Source organism: Drosophila busckii, chromosome 3L (genome assembly GCF_011750605.1).
Source record: "Drosophila busckii strain San Diego stock center, stock number 13000-0081.31 chromosome 3L, ASM1175060v1, whole genome shotgun sequence".
Lineage (NCBI taxonomy): Eukaryota > Metazoa > Arthropoda > Insecta > Diptera > Drosophilidae > Drosophila > Drosophila busckii.
The window spans coordinates 1,586,639-1,607,136 of NC_046606.1; the positions used below are offsets into that span (position 1 = coordinate 1,586,639).

Consider the following 20,498-nt stretch of genomic DNA (forward strand, 5'->3'; position numbering starts at 1 on the left):
GGGTTGCCACTCGTTTCTGTTGCTTAATCGTGACAAGTAACGATGAGTTAGCGCATCTCTAGTAGTGAGTCGTTTGCAAAAACAATAGAAAGTCCCGTCCTGTATTTTTGTCCATTGTGCTCTGTTTTTCAATAATATTATTACCAACTACGGCATCGCAGGGGACATTAATAAACGCAGAGGACGCGGCTAACGAACGCACACCGCTAATGGAGGACATAGACGTTGTACACGTCGATGCCCCCAGCGTTACAGCAAATCGTGTGGAGCGTCCTCAAAGGCGTCAAAAGCAACAACATACCAATTATGGCACCACAGAAACGCCCAGCAGCAGTAATCGAGATCAGGCAGATGGAGCAGTACTTGCCGTGCCTAGCGTGCTTATACGTGATGCTGGTACAAGTGCCCACCCTTCAAGACTAAGTGCAGGTGGTAGTGGGGGCGGTCCAGATGGACAAACACAACAAGACATTGAGGAAGAGCAGGGTCTAAAATATGGCGCTCAGCATGTTATTAAGCTATTTGTGCCCGTTTCACTTTGCATGCTGGTTGTGGTGGCCACCATTAACTCGATAAGCTTTTACAATAGCACGGATGTCTACCTGTAAGTTTATTGGGCTAAGAGTTGGAGCGCCAAATAACGTCTTCTTTCTTTGTTAGCCTGTATACGCCGTTTCACGAGCTTTCGCCCGAGCCAACGGTCAAGCTGTGGAATGCAGTAGCCAATTCTCTTATACTAATGAGCGTTGTTGTTGTCATGACCATACTGCTCATTGTTTTGTACAAGAAGCGCTGCTATCGCATTATACATGGCTGGCTTATACTCTCATCGTTCATGCTGTTGTTTATCTTCACGTACTTATACTTGGAGGAACTGCTGCGGGCGTATAACATTCCCATGGACTATCCAACTGCTGTGCTAATTATGTGGAACTTTGGTGTGGCCGGCATGATGTCCATTCATTGGCAGGGTCCTTTGCGTTTGCAGCAAGGTTATCTAATATTTGTAGCCGCCTTGATGGCTTTAGTGTTCATAAAATATCTACCGGAGTGGACCGCCTGGGCTGTCTTGGCAGCCATCTCCATTTGGGGTTTGTTTTTGATACTCAATTTATATATTCTTATGTTACAAGTTTATTTTGAATATTTATAGATCTCATAGCCGTGTTGTCACCACGCGGACCTTTACGCATATTGGTCGAAACAGCTCAGGAGCGCAACGAACAAATCTTTCCTGCGCTTATATATTCCTGTATGTATACTGATTGTCTGGTATAGCATAAACTTAATTATTATCTTTGTTATTAGCAACTGTTATTTACGCGTTTATGGGCACTGTCGGGCAGTCGGAACCAACTGCCACGTCTTCGCCCTCGTCCAGCAATTCTACAACTACAACGCGTGCGACACAAAACTCTTTAGCATCGCCAGAGCCGGCAGTTGCATCTAGTAGCTCACGTTCAGGTAACTCACGTGAGAATCAGGACAATCAGACGGCAGCTGAAGGTATGCCACTTGTGACTTTTAAAAGCAATTTGCACGGAAACGGTACATATGCATTTATTTTTTGTTATTATTTTCTCTAAACCTCAAACTTAAGTGCTTTTGTATTGTCTATAGTGTATGGGTGTATGGCTGCTGCTAGTACTTTGTTCCATTTTAAATATGTATTACAAATTATTAAAATATTTGATTCATCCACTCTCAATTGCAGCTGAGGCCGCTGGATTTACGCAGGAATGGTTTGCAGAGCGTGGGGAACGTACAGCACGTCGTCAAATTGAAGTGCAGAGCATGCAGAGTGGCAATGGAAATCGTCCTAATGAATACAGAACTGTTCCCGCACCCAACCAACCCCAGATGGAGGCACAAGAAGAACGTAAGTTGATTATACATGCATCGTCTTATTACTTTTGTTAATTTTATTTATGTTTAATTAGGTGGCATCAAATTGGGTCTTGGCGATTTTATATTCTACTCTGTGCTAGTCGGAAAGGCCTCCAGCTATGGTGACTGGACCACCACCATTGCCTGCTTTGTGGCTATACTAATTGGCCTTTGCCTAACATTGCTACTCTTAGCCATTTGGCGCAAAGCCTTGCCAGCTCTGCCAATCTCTATAACATTTGGTCTGATCTTTTGCTTTGCCACCAGCGCTGTGGTCAAGCCCTTTATGGAAAATCTATCGGCCAAGCAGGTGTTTATATAATTAAAAGACTATAACCTCAGCGGACTCTAAGACGTCTCGGTATTGTAATCCCAACTAAGAAAAAAAAAAGACATTTTATAATAAATTTTCTTTATTTAACAAGACGTAGTAACAAACAAAAGCTTATGTAGTCTTTGCCTTAATTATGGTTTTGTCCACCAGGTTAATCAGCCAGCCAGGCTCCAGGCCAAGGAACAGCTGTCGCGCATCCTTAGCAGCTGTAAGCATTTCATAGCTAGCATCCTCCTCAATTTTGGGCAGTTCGTAGCCATATTTTTGGGCCAGCACCAAACGTTCCTTGCTGATCTCCTCTGGATTAGCCAGATAGCCGCGATTCTTAGCATCTGTATAGTACTCAATGGCATCTTGTGGAGGCAGCATGCGTTGTGGTATGGGAATGCCCTTCTCAAACCATTTCTTAGGATTTTTCAGTATGTGTAAGCTGCGTGGATCGTAGTAGGCGGTGCGTATGACACCACCGTTGCGCTCAACAGCAGCTATAACTGCCTCACTGGCATGCTGCACTTCAATATTAATCTTCGCCTTAAAATTGTCGAGTCCCTCGTCTGTTAGCTGAAAGCCATACTCCATCTCCGCCGGTTTCAGCGTTAGTAAACCGGAATTGCACAATGTGGTAATGTCAACGGGTTGACTAATGTCTATGCGGTTGGTATCAATGAGCACCTGTAGCTGAAGCAGCGACAGTGGTGGATACTGGCGACGCATGTGGTGTCCCTTGTAGTAGGGCTCGTATGGAAAACGCAGATAGAAGGGCTGATTGCCTGTTTCATAGCCCAGACGCATAAAGTTCTGACGCTGTCCAGAGCCTTTATTACCAGCGCCGTGTTTATCACCACCATGTTGAGCACGCCCACGCTTATCCTGTCGTAATCAAGAAAAATAATCAAATTGTAAATTCTCTCTGCATATGTTGTTATTCAACCGGTTGACAAAACTTACAGGTTTCTTAGAGTTGGGATTGGGACGCAGATTGCCAATTTGTACGCGTGGTAAAGTGCGCAACAGCTTTAGCGCTTTATCTGAGGCATCGCGTAAGTTTGCCATTGGCTGTTTAATTAATTAAACTAACTTTTTAATAAAAGAAAACACAGCACGAGCAAGGCACTGTTTTCCAATCAGTGTTTAGCACCGTTTTCATGCGATTTGCAACACTTGTAAAAGCGTTGCCACTTGTTTTTAGATAAATAAGCGCCAATTATTTGTTTTATTTTACATATCAGCAGCCCTGGTTAGATTGACACAAGCAAAATAAGCAAAAAGAATAATATAAAATTGTTTTATAGATAAGTTAAAATGTCTAATTGTGCCAAATGTTTGGGGAAAAGCGACCAGAGTACCAAATGCGTTCTCAAAGCTCTGGATACACTCAGGCAACATTTTTTAAGTAAGTCCTCTAACAAACTTTAATTTTTCTTGTCGGTAAGCTTGTTTTGTTTTTTAGTGATGCAGACTGTGTGCGTAGAAAATGCGCATGAAATACTGCAACTAAAACAGCGTAATGGCCAGCTGGAGCTGCAACAGAAACTAAATAGCCCCAAGCGGCGGAGACTCTCACCAAAGAAGCTACAAAAGCAACGCAGCTGCGTTTTCGCCCATAGCACGTCACCATTTGTAGCCGAGAGCCAAAATTCGCTTAATATGAATATAGCACTAGTGCCCAGCGATGATGAGGAAGAATCCATTGCAGAGACAGAACAGCCTGTAAGTCCATACAAGCCCTGGAGCACACGGCGTAAGTTTAACAATTACAATGCGGAGAACGAGCAGCCAGCGGCAAAAACTGAAGCCAATTGGCTGCGCAAGACTCCGTTAAATAGGTTGACCTTGGGCAAAGGCAAAGCACAAAATATTTCACCTAGACTGAAGCAGACAAGACTGCAATTTGATAATAGCAAAGAGAGTAAGCCTGGCGATAAGGATATCATAGAATCCAGTCCAAATTTGTATGCAACGCTTAAGCAAGCTAGCCAGTCACGCTCGCTGCTGCAAAAGTAAGTAGTTGGCATATTTAGGTTACATTATTTTAACACTCATAAGCTTGCAGAAACGTCAACGTCAGCGAATCAAGCACCAGCAGCAACGCAGCCACGGCTACAACCAGCAACAATAATCAGACCGCTTTTGTCTTGCACGATGATGACGACTCGTTCTTTTCGCTATGTCCAGATGCAACAGCACCAACGTTGCCACCGGCGCCGCTATCAACAGCTACTGCCCTGCCTAGCTTAAGCAGCACTTCAGGTTCACCCAGCGTTATGATTCTCACACCAGAAACACAGGAAATAGTCTTTGTAGATGATAGCTTGGAAGAGCCTAGTGACTTGAATACAATGGACTTTATGGCGGACAAGGTATCGCTATCAAAGCTGCAACGATACGAAGCCAAGCTAATCGAAGAGCAGCAAAATGCGGTAAAAAGTAAAAAACAAGCGAAGAAGCCAGCTGCTGAGCCGGTGAAAGTAAAGAAGGAAGTGCTTACAGAGCAGATTGAAGCTGGCAATGAATCCACCAAGCTGCCAGATGATTTTGATTTACCTGATAGCGAAGAGGAGGAGGAAGAAGTATTTCCAAGGCCTATAATAGTCAAGCAGGAAAAGCAAAGTGTCAAGGAGCGCTTTAATATAGACTGCGAGCAGTGTGAAAAGTATATCAATTTAATGGGCTCCAAGCTAAGCGATGACAGAATACGCCAGTTTCTTAGTAGCTGCAAGCATATCAATGAACGTGCCTGTGAGCAGAATACGCCTGACGGGTTTTGGAATCCACTAATGGTTTCCTTTGCAGCAGACGATCCACGCAGCAAAGTGCTTGTCGAGCGACGCTTTGCTAAATAATAGACAAAAGTTAAATGCACATTTTTTAATAGACTGCAATGAATAACATTACATAGACATGCTAAGTTATTATAAGTTGCCACGCTTGGCCTGCTCGATTTCAATGGCAGTGAAGAGCGACTTGAAGTTGCCAGCACCAAAGCCCTGCGAAAAGAAGAATTATTTATAAATGTGACAAACGTGCCTGAGATATAGACTTAAACTTACATTATGATTATAGCGCTGAATGACCTCAAGGAAGAGCGTGGGTCTGTCCTGGCAATTCTTGGTGAATATTTGCAACAGGTAACCATTCTCATCGAAATCAATAAGTATATTCAATTTCTGTAATATTTCCATATCCTCTTTGATAACAGTGCGACTGCGTGAGAGCTGCTCCTGCAATATCTCATAGTACGAAGCTGGTATGGTCAGGAACTCGGTGCCACGTGCACGTAAGTTGCTCACAGCTTCAATAATGTCGCTCGTATTGAGCGCAATATGCTGCACGCCTGCGCCACCATAGTAGTCAACATACTCCTGTATCTGTGACTTCTTCTTACCATTGGCAGGCTCATTGATGGGCATCTTGACTGTTTCCTCATAGTTGGCCATGACAATAGAACGCAACGCAGAGTACTCAGTGTGTATCTGCGAATCATCCACCGACCAGAAGCGATGGAACTGCAAAATGCGCTCATACCAGGAGGCAACGCTTTCCATTTCCATATCAGGCTGATTGCCCACCACATGATCAATGAAGTTCAGCTTAGTAGGCGGCAGATGCTTCAGCAGCACATCCTCCTTAGCACGCTCAAAACCAGGCAAGAAGTCACCTTTATAGCCGCTGCGTTCCACAAAAGTGTGCGTAGTGTCGCCATACTGTCCTCGCCAAAGCGGATTAGGGTGAGTAAGGCTGTCATTTTAATTTACAATTGCATGCTTACGGTTTTAATCTGTGCGAATCTCACAACACCCTGCTCATCGCTCTCCTCCCAAATGTCGCGCACTACTTCAGCACCTCTGGATACGGCCAGAGTAAAGATTGCATCTAAATCCTCCACTTCGAAGGCTACATCTTTGACTCCATCACCATGTCGCATCAAATGCAAGCCGTGCTCCTCGTCATCGGGCGTATAAGCCGAGACAAAGACAAACTTAATCTTGTTTTGACGCACTGCATATTTGGCAAAGCGTCGCTCTCCTGTCTCCAATCCCTGGTAGCCAAGTGGTTCGAAGCCCAAACGAGTGGTATAATAGCTGGCCGCCTGCTTGGCGTTGCCAACGTAGAACGTTAGATGATCAAAGCTTAAGAATTTGCCGGCTTCAGGCTGTAAGCAGATCAAATTAATGGCGGTTGCTCTCTCAAGTGTTGATTTTGTTAAGAACTTACTTTGGTTCCTTTGTCAGTATAGCTGGTCTGTTGAAATAGAAATTATAAAATGTTATTATTAAGTTAAAATGTTAATTGTATTTAGTTTGCTATTAGAATCATTTGTATACGAAGAAAGCAGCACAGTAACAGTTTTTGTTCATTTAAATTTTCTTGTAAAATTTCTTTATTAAGTTTTTTCACTTTATAAATAGCTTGCAATATCCTGTTTTGGTTATTTTTAAACACTTGAACACATTATCATTACCATTATCACTCAGACTCAATTTTTATATAACTTCTTCTCACACGCGTAAAATATTTTTTTGATCTGTTAACGAGACTTAACACAACGATTCTGGCCAAGCTCATGCTGAAGCTGCGCTTTATATAGGCACTGAACTGGTGATCAGATTTTAAATCCTGTATTAGTTATTGGCTCATTTAAATATAAGATAAACTAGTATTTTGTTTACGCGTGGAGAGCTATATTACCCAGCTCGCTGACATTGTTGTTGTTGCTGTTGTTATTGTTTTTGATATGCGCATATTTTGTATAAAAATATTATTGAATTTGTTTACTAGAAAACAGGTGCCTGGCCTGGCGCTAAATTTATGCAGCCATGAGTTGCAAATTTCTTTTCTCCACTTTTTAGCTTGGCAACTAAAACTAAAACTAATGCTATATCATAATCAAAAGAGTTTTGCTCTATTTAAGAAAGTCTAGCTCATTAGGCACGCAACAACAAAAAAAAAATTGTATGCTATTAAATTTTTTATTTTATTTTTATCTACAGCAACAAATATGCTGCTGCTTTATTCAACTTTAATATGCATGAATTTAAATTCTACAAGTTGGGCGTGTTTATCGGCACACGTCTCATATCACTTTGAACTGGATTCGAGCCCCCAGAATAAATAATGCGCTATGCTATATAAGCGAGTAATTTAACTGGTTTAGCTTAAGCTTTTTACAACAGCTGACTGTAATATTAATATTTTTAGATTTAGATTAGATTTAGCGCATAATTTTGATAAGCAATTTATGATTAAATAGTCTTATTAGCAAAATCTTATGTGCATATATATTTTTTATTCAAGCCCTTTTTTAATAGCACTTTAGGCATGTGTCATAGCTGTCTCTGCCCATCATGCGGCCCTAATAAGCCAATCATAATAAATGTCAAGCATCGAATTGGCTTCATGCCAATGGCCACTTGTGCGCCTAGTCGTCCATTTTCATTTCCATTCTAGCGAACGCCTAGGCGCCCACCCTTAGTTCATCATTAACTAATCAGCAGCAGCGACGTCGTCGCAGCTGAGGCAAACGTCTGGGCTAATCATTAACGCTTAACCGCTTGAGTTCATGCGTAGCGCATACGCCATGTGTGCTTTTGGCTTAGCTCTGATATTTTTAGTTAGCATAAATCGTTGCGTACGGCGCGAGACGAAACGCAAATTTATGCGTAGCGCATGGAATGTTTTAAGTAGCTGCATTTAAAGATTGCCAAACACCTGGCAGCAGCATAAACTGCCCTAGCCCAAATTGTTGAGAGGGTTGTTGGCAGCTTTGATCAGTCAGCAGATAAATTGTGCTGCATTGTTTCAAGGGTGACATTCTTATTAAATTATAGCAGAAATCGAATATCCTAAAGCAATTTCCCGTTAGCGTTTGCTGCTTCAATTTATCAGTTGCTTTAAGCAATTTCTTTTGTTTACTTAGCACATGCACCTGTCACCAAAAACTGTCTGTGACCTATGTTTGCCCTAGCCATAGTCTAATATATAATATTTAACAAATGGAGCGCAGACCTCGCTGCTCATTCCATGATGATGATGATGATGGCCATTAGTGGAAGCAAACTCCAAAGGCAGCGCGTTGACATTGTTGTCCTTGGCTTGAAGGTTTCTTGCGCCGTTGCGCAGGTTTGTTTTGGGTTTGATGTGGGTAGCCTGTTGCTTTTAACGACTAGGATATTGTATTACACATACTAACGTACAAACGCTCTCACTTCTCTCTCTCGAACTGAGAATCTCTTGCTGTCTATGCGAGGGCATTGCCAGTCGTGAGTTGAAAGTTGCAGGGGTTGCTTTTTAGTGCTTGGAGGGTGCAAAACAAGGATATGCTTGGCTGCCTGTCACACAAAGGATGCCTGCTTTCTTTACGTTTGTGTGTATGTGTGTGTGTCTGTGTGTTCTTGTTGTTGTTGTCATAGCCGCAAGCTGTCGGCGTCGCAACGTCGCCGTTTACGTCACGCTTTCAGTCATCGCCAGAGTCTCGCTAAATGCGCTACGCAAACAACTTAACAATTTTTGTATAAAAATTTGTTTATTTTATTTAAAGAGTGCGTTCAACAAAAAAAAAACTTACTAATGTTTATGCGTGCTCTAACTATGTGTGAGTGATGATTATAAACCAAACGTACTTGAACTGTCGCCAGTTTTGTAACAACAAAAAATAGCTTAAAAATTGAATATCATTTGTATTTGTTTGTCAGCTATTTTTCTATTATGCTGCTGCGTTTGACAAATTTGTGCACAATACACATTGCGATTAAGATCGCACAAACCAAAATATTTTAAATATTCACTAAGAGCATTTCAGTGTAGAGCGCGCAACTCTTAAAAATAGTTTTGCTGCTGCTGTGATTTTATGATAAAGTTGGGCAAGTAGGCCGATTTGTTGATGGATTACTCAGTTGTATATATAAATTTTACGCAGTGTCCAGTCCAGTTCAAAAAGTTGCCATGGCGCTGTTAATTAAATTCATAGCCACACCAGCTGCTGCTGCAGTCAATGCTAGACAGTGCTTGTCAAACTGTTGCAGTGGCGCTAGCAGACAAAACTGTAAAATTAGTACGAAAAGTGTTTTTACCAAGAAATTTAATTCAAATTTACAGAAATTTGTTTTATTTATTAAAATACTGTTTGTTTGTTTATTTGTTTATAAATATAAAATTATTTTTTAAACAATTAATTCTTTGTTAAGCTCTTTACTGCTGTTTGTGTGCTTGTAAATATTTATGCAAATTTTTGCAAATAATATAATTGAAGTTTGCGTGCCGAGTAAACATTCAAGGCTGCCAGAGCGAACGTCAAGCCCCATTCAACAATATTTGCCGCTTGGCTTTGGCATTAGCCCATCCTCAAGAGCGCCCGGGGAGCGCTTTCCCTTCACATGCTGCACCTTGACATAGTTTTGAGTATTTCCAGCACAATATCCTTTATAGTGAGTGAGCTGCTTACATTTGTTATTAGTCATGTAAAAAAGATATTTTTATGCTTGTGCAGAACAAGATTTTGTAAATAAAGATAAAAGCTGAGCAAACAAAACAATAACCGCCCACCGCTTGCATTTAATAGACTTCTGTGTAATACTAGAAAGTAAAGCACATAAAATCCAAGTGAAAAGTCGCTTTAAAATTTACGATGTGGCCATTTAGTGTGGCACACAGTGGCTGAGGGGCACATAACAGGTTGCAGGCAAATAAACAAAAGAGATCATGTAAAGAACTTCCTCAGCTGCGTTTATTTTTATAGAAATTATGATGCGCCATAGAATTTTTATGCCCGGTAGCGTCTCCTCAGCCTATTTAAAGGGTGAGCATAAATTATAACAAAATGTAAGTATGTCAAATATTCAAATAGATTAGAGCCCCGGTGAAGCAGCAGCAACAACAACAACAACATTTTTGAGTTGTTCTGCATCATTTTAAACAAATTATTAAGTGTTGTGTTTATTAATGATGCATACCAAGAATTTTACACATGAATTGGAAACCAAATAGTTTGTTTCATTGCGGTAGCAATTAGGCAGCAATATGTGTGATTAATAGAATAATCTTTTGTTTATAACTATGGGCATTGGTATTGAATTTTTAAATATTAGCTGCCAATTGATTTCAAGTGGGAAATGCTCAAATTTTCTTTTTATAGCAATAAATATTAAAAAGAAATGAATTAGACTCTTTAGTTTTCTTTTAAGTGAATAATCAAAATATAAATAAAAAGTTCCGCAAACTTTGCTTATTGTTTTCAATTCCAAGTAAAATAAAGTAACTGTACATGAGTCTAACTGTCTAGAGTTGCCTTCACTATAAATTTAAAGCCCCCATTTTTAGCTTATCGCTCGTTTATTTAACCCCAAACATTTTACAGTTATATTTTTGCATTTGGTTTAAATATTGATTTAATGTTTCGCTGCTTAACACTTGTCAAACATTGATAAGCTCAAATTGCAAACTCTCAAAAGCGCAACACTCTCCCACTCTCCCAAGCCCTCCCCCCGCTCGCTCTCAGACGAAGAACTAATCGTAAGACTTATAGCCGCGTCGCTTGGGCGACGTTGGCGCGCATCGCTCAGAGTGAATTTGCATTGGCTGCGAGTCGGACGTGCGCTGCTGGTCTCCGCGTATTTATTTATTCATTCTTTATGCAAAAAAAATAAAGAAAAATATTACGTTACGCATTATTTGTTTTTGTTGCTGTTTAGTTCTATGGCTAAGCAAAAATTTACATAAATAACATAAAATCAAATGAGTTTTTGTAACTTAAAATTTATGTGCAGAGTGCTGAGTGACTGTGAGTCTTTGCTTTTTATCGTGTGAGTCCCAAAAAAATAATAAATTATGCGCCAAATACCAAGCGCATAGTTCTGTTTGAAATAAAAATTCCAACTAATTTATCAGTTCCAGCGAATAGCGGAATGACGCTAACAAATGTGTTTGGTGGCAATATTATGAAAATCTAATAATTTAAAAATTGTGACGAAATGCAATATATAGAATGAAATATATAGAAAACAGCTTGATAAAAATATAAATATTGACGACAAAGAAAATATTTGAAGTGCTCAACGAGTTAATAAAAAAATAACTAAGAAGCAATCAGCTATAAAATCTAATAGAAAATGCCGCTCAATCGACAAACTAAGTGTACTGAAGTGTATATAATATAAACATAGAACATACAGCTTACACATAGATTATATTACAGAGTAAAAAATCTATAGACGACCGCATTGTTGACATTTCTACAACTAACTGAAAATTTGTATGCACTTTTGCTTTTAGGCACGTATCGAATAACAACTAAACATCAAAAACTAATGCTAAACAACATGCAACACAATTAAAGTGACACACACACACACAAGCAGCATAATGTGGCATGCAACATTAAACTGTGAGCATAGCTCCAATTCAAATTCAATTGGAAACTCTTGCTGCTGCCCAAGACTGCAGCCAACTGGCGCAGCCTCCAGAGCTAGAGCTGCAGCTATTGTTCCTTTGGATTGCAACACATTCCTGCGTCTTTGTTGCCTGTTGCTGCTGCTGCTGGGTCTGACGCTGGCGGCGCCACAAAGCAGCTGCATACTCTGTGATAAAGAGGATCTGCGTCCTAGAGAGCCAACCATAAGCAATAGCTATGAGGAGTTTACATTCGATCATCAAGTGTCGCGCCAGGAGGCTATAGCAGCGCTAAAAAAGTTTAATGACTGTAAGTGAGCATAAACTTAAATTTTAATTAACTTGATTGTAACATTTGTTTACTTTAGCTGCTTATTTTAGCACACAGATTGCTTGCAATTCGCGAAAATGCAGCGCAGATGTGATTAGATATTGTTTGGGCTCGCAGTTTATAAACGATCATTGCTGGTGCGAGCTGCAGCATCGAGAAGGTAAGTTGCAACTACCACCCACACAATTGTTTATGCACATGGCGCTTAACAACAATAAGCAAGCAAACAAAGCTGCAACAAATTCCATAAATTCTCATGCCGCAGTGCTACTAACCCACTTGGGCTCAAGACACAGACGTAATCGTAGGCTTAAGTAAAGCTTCATTAGCCCATTACGTTTACCAGGCAACAATTTAATTTGTTAATAAGCCACAGGCACGCAACATCGAAAGAATTGTGTCCGCAGCTTGACTAATTAGATTTACTCTTATTTAATGCAATCGCTTGCTCTCTTTTGTGTTCTCTTTCGCTCTTTAGATTGCTCAGCACGTGTCTAGTGCGGAAGTTAGTTATGTTGAGAGTGTGGTTGGGGTTGTTGGTCCACATGATTTAACCGCAGCCACGCTTCATTGCATTGATTTGCATTCGATTACAGTGGAAACTGGCTAAAGGCGCCAATGACTAATTACAGATCAAAGAGAATAGCATATATAGAATAGTAAAGAATAGAATGTATATAGACTCTAAATTCGACTCTAAAACTAAAACTTTATTTTATTATATGCTATTTATGTATATTAGCTAACTATCTGCTCTTTTTTTTATTTTCTATAAAGTACATAATGTCTTAATTTAAGCTAATTTTATTTATATTACCTTGCATTTCTTTTAGCTTTTTCTCTAACTCAGCTCCACTGTAGCTAATCATAAAATTCCTAATGTCCAAGCATTTGCTTTTTTGGTTTAGTAGTTTATTTATTTTTTTCCAAGCGCACTATGGCCACACCCCCTGCCTCCTACGCCTGCCTGCAGTGGCGTCTCTGTTGGTCGTTCTGTGGGTTCGCCACATTAGATTCTCTACACTTGAATGGGTTTCTTCAAGGCGTGCACAATTTGCCGTTTCGCATTTAGTTTGTTTTTCTCTACTCTGCATTTTATTATTATTTTCAAATGCACTCGCAGTTAAATTCTATTGTGTGTTCTACTAAGTGCACTCATTAAATTTAATTTACGCTAAGTAGTTTTATTTACTAAGTCGGTAGCAAACTCAAGGTGCGCTTCGCCTTCGTTTTAGACTAACAAGTTAAAGGTATTGACTGATTGACAAGTTAATTCCATCAATGAATCACGCTCTATTTTATAAACTCACAAAGTTTTGTTCAAAATATTTGCTATCAATAAACAAAGCTGTCAACAATTAAATGCACTGTTCTTAAGCTTTTTATATATATATTATAATATAATCATTTCGATCTCAACAAATGCGTTTAGAAATATTTTGCAACTGACGCGACTGTTTTTTTTATTTAATATGCAACGTCTTTAGCTTTGACTATAACCAGCCTACGTGCCTGGCATTTGAAACTAAGCTATAGACACCTGCTTCATGAATGAAAATCTATATATATTTACTACGCGCTGGGTGGTAAAGGGTTAAGGGCAGCCTTCCATTCTATGCTGTAACTAATGTTTTTTATGTGCGCTGTATTTGACGCCAATTTATTTTTTGAGTAGTTAACAAACTAATTTGCATAGCATTTAAAACTGTAATTTCATGACTCAGCAACAATACTAATAAAATTCAGGAAATATAGCTAAAATGATTAAACTTTTTGTAGCATAATTTGTTAGCAATTTATTTATTATCTAAACACTGTTAGCTTTTTTGTTAAACTGTCAATTTAATTTGAATATTCGCAGCATGTCCTCGTCGCTCATGTCAGACTGTCTGAATAGATTAATAACGCAATTGCTCGTAACGTAAATTGATCAAAAATTATTATAACAATAACGCTACATGTCGATTTGCATTTATTTTAAGCAGATAATTACATAATTGCATAAATATTTTTGTGACACGCAAGACTGTTGCTCTCAACATTTATGAAAATCAACACATTTAGTTTTTATTATAAACAAATGCTTAGACAAAGGCCTTAAAGTCAAGTTGAATATTTAGTCAGATACAATTTTTGTATTGTTTTTGCCTTTGCGTAAATAATTTTTGTTGATTTTAGCTGCGTTGCTCTCAATAAACATTTATATACCATACTATATGTATGTTTTGCCATTTTTATTGTTTTCCGTTTCTACTCAGCCTAAATGTATAGAAATTGTTTTAACTACTTAGCAATAAGACTAAATAAAAAATTTATTACTAAATTTATTAGCATGCAGCGGATTTGAGGTCAAGGCTTGGAGTAAATGCCTTCTTTGGCATACTTTTTAGTCAATGGGTTTATTTATAATGATTGACAGCGACAGCTGCATCAAACTATGTGTCTAGTTGTCAGTTCTTAAATCCCTGGATTCAAGTTAGTATAAACTAGCGCCTACAAAATGTGGGCTATAAATATGAGAATATTACAATGCGAATATATATTTAGCAAATATTTTTTTAAATGTTTGCAAATTAGAAAATCAAACACCATCTATTGTATATATAAATTGTTATAGTATATATCCGAGCTGATTCACAATATTGAAAAATTTCCAAAAAAATAATTTTGTTTTGTTGAAATTTCATGCATTTGATCGATTTATAGTTAGCCCCGCTTGCTTACCACATCTGCAACCTACTTGTAGATCATAAACTTATTTATATATTCATGCGTTATCTTTGTTACTTTTGCAGAGGGATTACCTTATGTGCCCCATATATGCTATGTGGGTGAAAAGGTCTATAAACCTTCAATTGGCTCTTGCTACCAGTTCGAGGAGATTAAGGAATGCTGCTGTGCATCCGCTTTGGCCAAAGAGTGTAAGTAAAGAAATATTGTTTATTTACAAACAATTTTTTATTTGGACTGATCATAAAATACTTATACACATGAGTAGGGCCACTCCAGCTACAAAATGGATTAACAAAGCAATGCTAATTTTATAAAGTAAATAAAAGCAGCCAAGAGCAAGTTTATACGTTCGAAATCAAATCATGTTAATTGAAATTTGGTTTATACTAATTGATTTAGCCTACAGCATGCCCAACAATTCGCATGGGCTTAAATCATAAGAAATTTGAAGCCATAAATTGTAGACGTAATTGGAAAATGCCAGTGTATATTATTTTAACCTCTAGTTTAGTATATTGTTTATTATAGCGCTTTAGAACTAGTGCCCAGACAAATAAACATAACACTTGAGCTAAATGTGCAGTGTGTGCTCATAAATAAATATGAGTAAAGCTCACCATATGGCCATAACTGGCTCAAACTCGTGCCTGTGCCTGTAGCAATAAAATAATTTGTTAACTCTGATTGTCAGCTATAAACTAAGGCTATAACTATAAATCTATAATTTTTAGACATTTAAATTCATTTTAAACTTTGCAGGGCGACACATTTCGGGAGCTACATGGAATATACCAAAAATCGCACTTACGACAACGCTAACTATGCTTAGTCTACTGCACTGGCGAACCAGTTGGCATAAACGTTAAAGCTGTTGCCACAAATCCTCCACATATAGTCATAGTTTAATAGAGCAGGCCCGCCATTGATAAGTGTACTTAGTTCAAAGTGTCCAAAAACGCAAATCAAAACATAGTCGCTAAGCTTTATGTGTATGTATATATGTATATGTATATTTAAGCGTTAATAAATATAGATTTGTATAACTATATAATATATATATGTGTATTAGTTTTAGTTTCATTCGTACTATAGCTTAAAAATATTACATAGATTGTTTTGTGATCGTTTGCATGCAGTAAAATTACAAATTAAGCGTACAAATAAACAACACGTAGTGCATAAACAGAATTAAAAGTGTAAATGTTGCTCGTTGTTGCTCATGGAGTCATTAAAAACATGGCAAATATGATTGGCTTAAATGCTAAAACGGTCCACTAAACCTCAAGCTCAGCAAGTCGGTCCTAATTCTATGCGTAGTAGTCTAACCAACTTGCAGAGTTCTATAAGCTGGTACGATTGTTCAGCGTGCGCTGCAGCACATTCACACAGGACAGCACATCCTCATAGTCCTTGGACCACTCGCGCAGATTGCGTTCCAGAGCCTCCAGTCGTGTCTGTCCCAGCCGTATGCCGCCGTTCTTGATTGCTGCATAGCAGGAGCAGGCCAACAATTTGAAACATTGACGTCGCACAGCATTGTGCGAATTGCTTTCCCAGTTGGGCGTGCTGGCCACACATTGCCAGGCCATGTTTACATAATCTATCAGCGCATCCCAGTGCGTGGAGTCGTGCAAGCGCTTGGCTTGTGTCTGAAGCAAGCGCTTGAATTCGTGCAGGTGTATGGCTGCCTTGGAGTAGGCAGCGGCGTCTGTTTTCTTGCACAGGCGCGAGGTAGGCAGTGATTTGAAGATTAATCGCTTGGCATAGTGTAACTCCTGCTCCAACAAACTGCGAATAATTAAGAATTACGTAAAGTACGAGCTGCTGCTTAGTTGTACGCTTACCTTATGTCTGGTGTGGGCAGTTGTGTGCGTATTTGTTCCTCAGCGCTTTGTGTGGCCGTCACTGTGTCTTGCTTAATATTGCACATGATTATATCGATGAGCTGCTGCTGTGAGAGACCCTGCAGCAGCGTTGGCAGCGGCACATCGCTATTGCTCTGCGCCACTGGGTGATCGTCCATTTTTAGTTTCTTGACAATCGGCGTACCTGGCCAGAGCTGTTGCTTGGTGCTGCTCAATTTAAGGGGCGAATATGTATCCATGGCCATTGGCTCAGGTGGTGTGCTGCCCATAGTTAGACGTTTACGCGGCGAGCTGCGCAGTATCATGCCGCTGGTTAATTGTAGATTTTTGGTGGGTGTGCGCTGGAAGGGACTACGCACAGCATTCGTGCTGCTGCTGCCGGCTGCAATGCCGCAATTGTCTGGCGAGAAGGTTGTGGTGAAACGGCGACGCCCGCGCTGGCGTATAATCAATTCATCTGGCGATGGCAGTGGTGAGAAGCTAAAGTCCTGCGCCTGAGCCACATTCATATCGTTGTCCACACGCAGTCCCAGGCCACCGTTGGCTGTTCCCGTGGGAGTGTTGGCTGTTGTGGCTGGCGTGGGCTCATCAGGTGGGCGGCGAGCATTTGTCGGTGTATGCGTTACGCCCACTCGGAGCGCCTCCAAGCGATCAGGAATCTCAGCAAGTGCAATGCGCGTTTGCAGGGTGGGTGTTGTGGTCGTCATTGTTAAACCCTGTAGCATACGAAAAAGAAATACAAAGATATTGATTGTAAGCTTTGTCGATTTTATTATTTTATCCGTGTTTTACAGGATATACCACAACTCTAGTGCTGAAGTCGTTTACAAGCCAAAACTGTTCTTCGTTTGCACTGCTTCCATGCATTTAGCATTTGTTGGTGACCTCTGCCATTTACCTTGCTGATTGCTTAGCTATTTTTATATTGCTTAGTTTTGTTTGCCAAAAGTGCGCCAATTCTTTTATTTTTTACCCTAATTGTTTTTCTTTACTAACATTAACAACCAGTGCTGGTTATCGCGTTGGGAAATAGTTCATCACAAATGAACCGTGAACGCAATAGACCAATGAGCAACATATGGTCACACACTTGTGGATGATACTTGCTTAATTTTCTTCGAGTTGGCTGTCCAAATCTGCTCAATTCTCCTTTCCTAATCATTTTGTCAAGCAGTGAAGACGTGATTCTGAGTGTCTCAAATTTGGGGCACATTTATTAAAAATTTAATGAAATATAATAAAATGACGGTGCTACAAAAAAATATAAACAATTTCAATAACTATAAGGCAAAGAAGAGTTAATAAAAGTACAGGATGCCAATGGAATTGGAAGATTTAAAGTGAGTATGTGTAGAAATGCATGTTAATATTTCATTTAATTGATGAATGTTCTTGATCTGAAGAGTCGAATGTTAGCGAAATCTTGCAAAAGACTAGCTAGCATTCTTTTCCTGTAGAAAGAATAAGAACGGCCAACTGATAAATACGAATATACAGTGTATTTTTATAAACTATTTATGCCAATATAAACCTGTTCATTATCTTTTATAGCTACACACGTGGCTTGCAAATGCCGGCACTTGCACTATGGAGCACCCCTTATGGTAAGTTTAAATAAGTTTACATCTTTTAGTTAATTTTTCATGATGATAAGTTCAATCTGAACAAAGTGCTGTTGATTCACAACTTAAAATTTAAACCAAAAGGATTCTGATAAATAAAAGAAAATTTAAACTATTTTTAGTAAAGATATGAGTCGAGCCTAACCTCAATTTATTTTTTTTATCTCTATTTTAGCTGATCTACAAGTTCGTACATATTCCTCATGGCATAGCGACACTTGAAACTTAAGGTTAGTATTTGTTTATCTGCGTTTATTAGAATGGAATTTCTAAAATGATGAAAGTAATTACCGTATGATTTCCATGCTTTTAAACCCCATGGCTGCAATTATTGCAACTGATAAATATTTATTTAAGTCTAACTTATTAAATTTGGCAACTGGTTAATGCTTAGATTCTATTGATTACAGCATGCAGCAAAATGGGATGAACTATCTTCTTTTATTGCGCTTCTACAAGGTAAGTTTCTTATTTTATTCAGTTTTTGTTAATATCAGTCTGATGAAAGTAATTACCGTATGATTTCCGTGCTTTTAAACCCCATGGCTGCAATTTTTGCAACTGAATTTTACAAAAAACAATTGAGCTTTAGCAACGTTATCAATTAATTAATTAATGTTTATTTTACTTACAGCTCAAGTTCAACAATGAATATTAAAGTCTGCTGCGCAACGAGTTGTGATTTCCATTTTACAGGTAATTTTAACTTTGTTTTTTTGTTAGGTAGTCCAATTTATATGATGAATAACCCTTATCTATCATAACTTTCGTTCTACTGAGTAGAAAATGCGGAGAAAATTTTCTGACAACTTAATTAAACAAAATACTTTGTGTGTTGTACAACAAGTTTAACTTACCATATTTAAATTCTACTTACAGTTTGATTCAATGGACTTCTGAGCATTTATCTAACAGCCGAGGGTATTAAGGTGAGTTACTAAATTTATTTTTAAACTAAAAATTAATCATTTCTTGATGAGAATTTTACTCTGAAAGCTATGCTGACCAACCAAAGCAAAATTAACCAAAAGGATACTGATAAAGTCATATTACAAATTAACTTTTAAATTAAACAAGAGTTTGCTATAATATGAATTTTATTTCTTTTTCAGACTGAACTGAAGTGAAAATCGCACTATTAATGGGAGAGCACTTTTAATTACACAAAAGGTAATATTCATTCACATTCACACATACACAATAGTTTATGTTTTTAAATGATGTTACCCTAGTATAGTTCATTAGAAACACACATGTTACAACTTTTCTTAACTGATTAGTTATATGTTCAAAAATTACTTTGGTAACAAGCAGTTAATTAATAAAATATATTTCTTTATATTACAGGTATGTTTCAAACCGATATATGACTGTTGTGTTGATTGAGGTGATGAACAATCCTTTATCAGGATCCCTCTACTGAGTAGAACCCATTAAAAACCATGCGGTCAATCTTACAACGTCTGATTACAAACTTGCAATGCATTATTTAATAATGTTTAAGAACGAAACTGATAGAAAAATTTAATTTGCAGTGGTTGAATGTACTACAAAATACTCTCCGCATCGATTTGGATTATAGGATAAAAGGTGTGTTGACTATTAGATTTAACTATTATATAAATTATCTGATGAGCAATCCTCAATCAGGATCCCTCTACTGAGCAGAACCCATAAAAACCATGCGGTCAATCTTTCAACGACTGAACAAATTTTTTCATAAAGATATTACAAAGATTTTTTGTAAATTTTACTTATAAATTACTATTTCTATAATTTCAGCTTGTGAAACTGCTTGGTTTGACTGTTTCTGGTGTTCAAACAATTATTAAGGTGAGCCTCTTTAAAATATAGTACAACAAGATAAGATTCTAAATGATGAAATACCCCATTCGGGTTTTTCTACTGAGATACTCAAAGCCATGCTGTCTTGTCTTCTTTCCCCAACTGAATTGCTTTAATATAGTAAACTATTTAAGCACTAAGTATAAAACATACTAATGAATGTTTTTTCTTTTAATTTTAGATACGATGCAGTTAACACTGAAGAACTTAGTGATATATGCAAGCTTTTTCTAAAGGTGAGCTTCCCAGCTATATAAAATAAGTTTTAAGAATCCAAACTCAACTGATGATAACTTCATAACCCACATCAGAGCAATTATGTTGAAATCTAATTTAACATGCATCACCATCTGACATTGAGTACTTTTCTTAAAATGTATTTGAATCAAAAGTCGTTTTAAATGATTTATTAACAGTGGTTATTTTCTTGTTTTTTACAGTTTGGACCACTGGCTTTATTAAAAAAATTCACATTGCAAAATTATAATTAACTAATG

At 38.2% G+C, this 20,498-nt stretch overlaps 6 protein-coding genes, 1 long non-coding RNA gene and 3 other non-coding genes across 16 annotated transcripts; 7 read left to right on the forward strand and 3 right to left on the reverse strand.

Annotated features, from left to right (window-relative positions):
- The first annotated feature begins 54 nt into the window (after nt 1-54).
- Nucleotides 55-2,313, forward strand: LOC108600049 (presenilin homolog). 2 transcript variants are annotated; one of them, XM_017987394.1, is made up of 6 exons: nt 55-604; nt 661-1,091; nt 1,154-1,252; nt 1,309-1,548; nt 1,715-1,879; nt 1,941-2,313. In XM_017987394.1, exons 1-6 carry the CDS (start codon nt 210-212, stop codon nt 2,207-2,209), a joined length of 1,599 nt encoding a protein of 532 aa, XP_017842883.1. In that variant the 5' UTR covers nt 55-209; the 3' UTR covers nt 2,210-2,313. The 2 variants fall into 2 exon arrangements, with proteins under 2 accessions (XP_017842883.1, XP_017842884.1); XM_017987395.1 differs by having other exon boundaries at nt 56-604; nt 1,309-1,506.
- On the reverse strand, nt 2,279-3,358 carry LOC108600050 (39S ribosomal protein L15, mitochondrial). Its single transcript, XM_017987397.1, has 2 exons — nt 3,170-3,358; nt 2,279-3,091 (listed from the first exon to the last, which is right to left on the reverse strand). The coding sequence occupies exons 1-2, from the start codon at nt 3,272-3,274 to the stop codon at nt 2,333-2,335; spliced, it is 864 nt and encodes a 287-aa protein (XP_017842886.1). The 5' UTR covers nt 3,275-3,358; the 3' UTR covers nt 2,279-2,332.
- Nucleotides 3,359-3,546: 188 nt separating this feature from the next.
- LOC108600844 lies at nt 3,547-5,112 on the forward strand. Its single transcript, XM_017988644.1, has 3 exons — nt 3,547-3,614; nt 3,672-4,221; nt 4,275-5,112. Coding segments are annotated over exons 1-3 (1,341 nt in total). The 5' UTR covers nt 3,547-3,613; the 3' UTR covers nt 5,065-5,112.
- On the reverse strand, nt 5,065-6,786 carry LOC108600846 (4-hydroxyphenylpyruvate dioxygenase). Its single transcript, XM_017988645.2, has 5 exons — nt 6,684-6,786; nt 6,437-6,463; nt 5,991-6,374; nt 5,272-5,925; nt 5,065-5,208 (listed from the first exon to the last, which is right to left on the reverse strand). Exons 1-5 carry the CDS (start codon nt 6,684-6,686, stop codon nt 5,134-5,136), a joined length of 1,143 nt encoding a protein of 380 aa, XP_017844134.1. The 5' UTR covers nt 6,687-6,786; the 3' UTR covers nt 5,065-5,133.
- On the forward strand, nt 5,867-15,691 carry LOC108600847. Of its 3 annotated transcripts, none has more exons than XM_017988647.2 (5): nt 5,867-5,949; nt 11,489-11,915; nt 11,974-12,096; nt 14,732-14,857; nt 15,429-15,691. In XM_017988647.2, exons 2-5 carry the CDS (start codon nt 11,579-11,581, stop codon nt 15,533-15,535), a joined length of 693 nt encoding a protein of 230 aa, XP_017844136.1. In that variant the 5' UTR covers nt 5,867-5,949; nt 11,489-11,578; the 3' UTR covers nt 15,536-15,691. The 3 variants fall into 3 exon arrangements, with proteins under 3 accessions (XP_017844136.1, XP_017844135.1, XP_017844137.1); XM_017988646.2 differs by lacking the exon at nt 5,867-5,949 and adding an exon at nt 10,922-11,019; XM_017988648.2 differs by lacking the exon at nt 5,867-5,949 and having other exon boundaries at nt 11,409-11,915.
- Nucleotides 15,692-15,743: 52 nt separating this feature from the next.
- On the reverse strand, nt 15,744-17,561 carry LOC108598897. 3 transcript variants are annotated; one of them, XM_017985659.1, is made up of 3 exons: nt 17,433-17,561; nt 16,514-17,250; nt 15,744-16,457 (listed from the first exon to the last, which is right to left on the reverse strand). In XM_017985659.1, exons 2-3 carry the CDS (start codon nt 17,239-17,241, stop codon nt 16,010-16,012), a joined length of 1,176 nt encoding a protein of 391 aa, XP_017841148.1. In that variant the 5' UTR covers nt 17,242-17,250; nt 17,433-17,561; the 3' UTR covers nt 15,744-16,009. The 3 variants fall into 3 exon arrangements, with proteins under 3 accessions (XP_017841148.1, XP_017841147.1, XP_017841149.1); XM_017985658.1 differs by having other exon boundaries at nt 17,327-17,561; XM_017985660.1 differs by having other exon boundaries at nt 17,531-17,556.
- Nucleotides 17,562-17,705: 144 nt separating this feature from the next.
- LOC108599277 lies at nt 17,706-20,475 on the forward strand. 2 transcript variants are annotated; one of them, XR_001915129.2, is made up of 11 exons: nt 17,706-17,874; nt 18,086-18,138; nt 18,332-18,386; nt 18,567-18,615; nt 18,791-18,852; nt 19,036-19,085; nt 19,269-19,326; nt 19,504-19,746; nt 19,939-19,989; nt 20,183-20,237; nt 20,442-20,475. It is a non-coding gene; the product is annotated as an uncharacterized LOC108599277 (long non-coding RNA). The 2 variants fall into 2 exon arrangements; XR_001915130.2 differs by having other exon boundaries at nt 17,710-17,874; nt 19,692-19,746.
- Nucleotides 18,172-18,254, forward strand: LOC117134810. Its single transcript, XR_004458857.1, has one exon. It is a non-coding gene; the product is annotated as a small nucleolar RNA Me28S-Cm3227 (small nucleolar RNA).
- On the forward strand, nt 19,124-19,201 carry LOC117134811. Its single transcript, XR_004458858.1, has one exon. It is a non-coding gene; the product is annotated as a small nucleolar RNA Me28S-Cm3227 (small nucleolar RNA).
- Nucleotides 20,276-20,361, forward strand: LOC117134829. The gene has a single exon (XR_004458876.1). It is a non-coding gene; the product is annotated as a small nucleolar RNA Me18S-Um1356 (small nucleolar RNA).
- Nucleotides 20,476-20,498: the final 23 nt, after the last annotated feature.

What these genes read in the sequence shown, in the direction of transcription:
- LOC108600049 (XM_017987394.1), top strand. Translation starts at nt 210, where the DNA reads ATGGAGGACATAGACGTTGTACACGTCGATGCCCCCAGCGTTACAGCA. An exon ending in TCCTGCGCTTATATATTCCT is followed by an intron (nt 1,253 to 1,308) that starts GTATGTATACTG and finishes CTTTGTTATTAG; the next exon opens with CAACTGTTATTTACGCGTTT. An exon ending in GATGGAGGCACAAGAAGAAC is followed by an intron (nt 1,880 to 1,940) that starts GTAAGTTGATTA and finishes ATGTTTAATTAG; the next exon opens with GTGGCATCAAATTGGGTCTT.
- LOC108600050 (XM_017987397.1), bottom strand. Translation starts at nt 3,274, where the DNA reads ATGGCAAACTTACGCGATGCCTCAGATAAAGCGCTAAAGCTGTTGCGC. An exon ending in ATCCCAACTCTAAGAAACCT is followed by an intron (nt 3,092 to 3,169) that starts GTAAGTTTTGTC and finishes TGATTACGACAG; the next exon opens with GATAAGCGTGGGCGTGCTCA.
- LOC108600844 (XM_017988644.1), top strand. An exon ending in TCACGCTCGCTGCTGCAAAA is followed by an intron (nt 4,222 to 4,274) that starts GTAAGTAGTTGG and finishes ATAAGCTTGCAG; the next exon opens with AAACGTCAACGTCAGCGAAT.
- LOC108600846 (XM_017988645.2), bottom strand. An exon ending in ATACTGACAAAGGAACCAAA is followed by an intron (nt 6,375 to 6,436) that starts GTAAGTTCTTAA and finishes ATCTGCTTACAG; the next exon opens with CCTGAAGCCGGCAAATTCTT. An exon ending in GATTCGCACAGATTAAAACC is followed by an intron (nt 5,926 to 5,990) that starts GTAAGCATGCAA and finishes TGGCGAGGACAG; the next exon opens with TATGGCGACACTACGCACAC.
- LOC108600847 (XM_017988647.2), top strand. Translation starts at nt 11,579, where the DNA reads ATGTGGCATGCAACATTAAACTGTGAGCATAGCTCCAATTCAAATTCA. An exon ending in GCTAAAAAAGTTTAATGACT is followed by an intron (nt 11,916 to 11,973) that starts GTAAGTGAGCAT and finishes TGTTTACTTTAG; the next exon opens with CTGCTTATTTTAGCACACAG. An exon ending in ATCCGCTTTGGCCAAAGAGT is followed by an intron (nt 14,858 to 15,428) that starts GTAAGTAAAGAA and finishes TAAACTTTGCAG; the next exon opens with GGCGACACATTTCGGGAGCT.
- LOC108598897 (XM_017985658.1), bottom strand. Translation starts at nt 17,401, where the DNA reads ATGCATGGAAGCAGTGCAAACGAAGAACAGTTTTGGCTTGTAAACGAC. An exon ending in CTAGAGTTGTGGTATATCCT is followed by an intron (nt 17,251 to 17,326) that starts GTAAAACACGGA and finishes CGTATGCTACAG; the next exon opens with GGTTTAACAATGACGACCAC. An exon ending in CTGCCCACACCAGACATAAG is followed by an intron (nt 16,458 to 16,513) that starts GTAAGCGTACAA and finishes AATTATTCGCAG; the next exon opens with TTTGTTGGAGCAGGAGTTAC.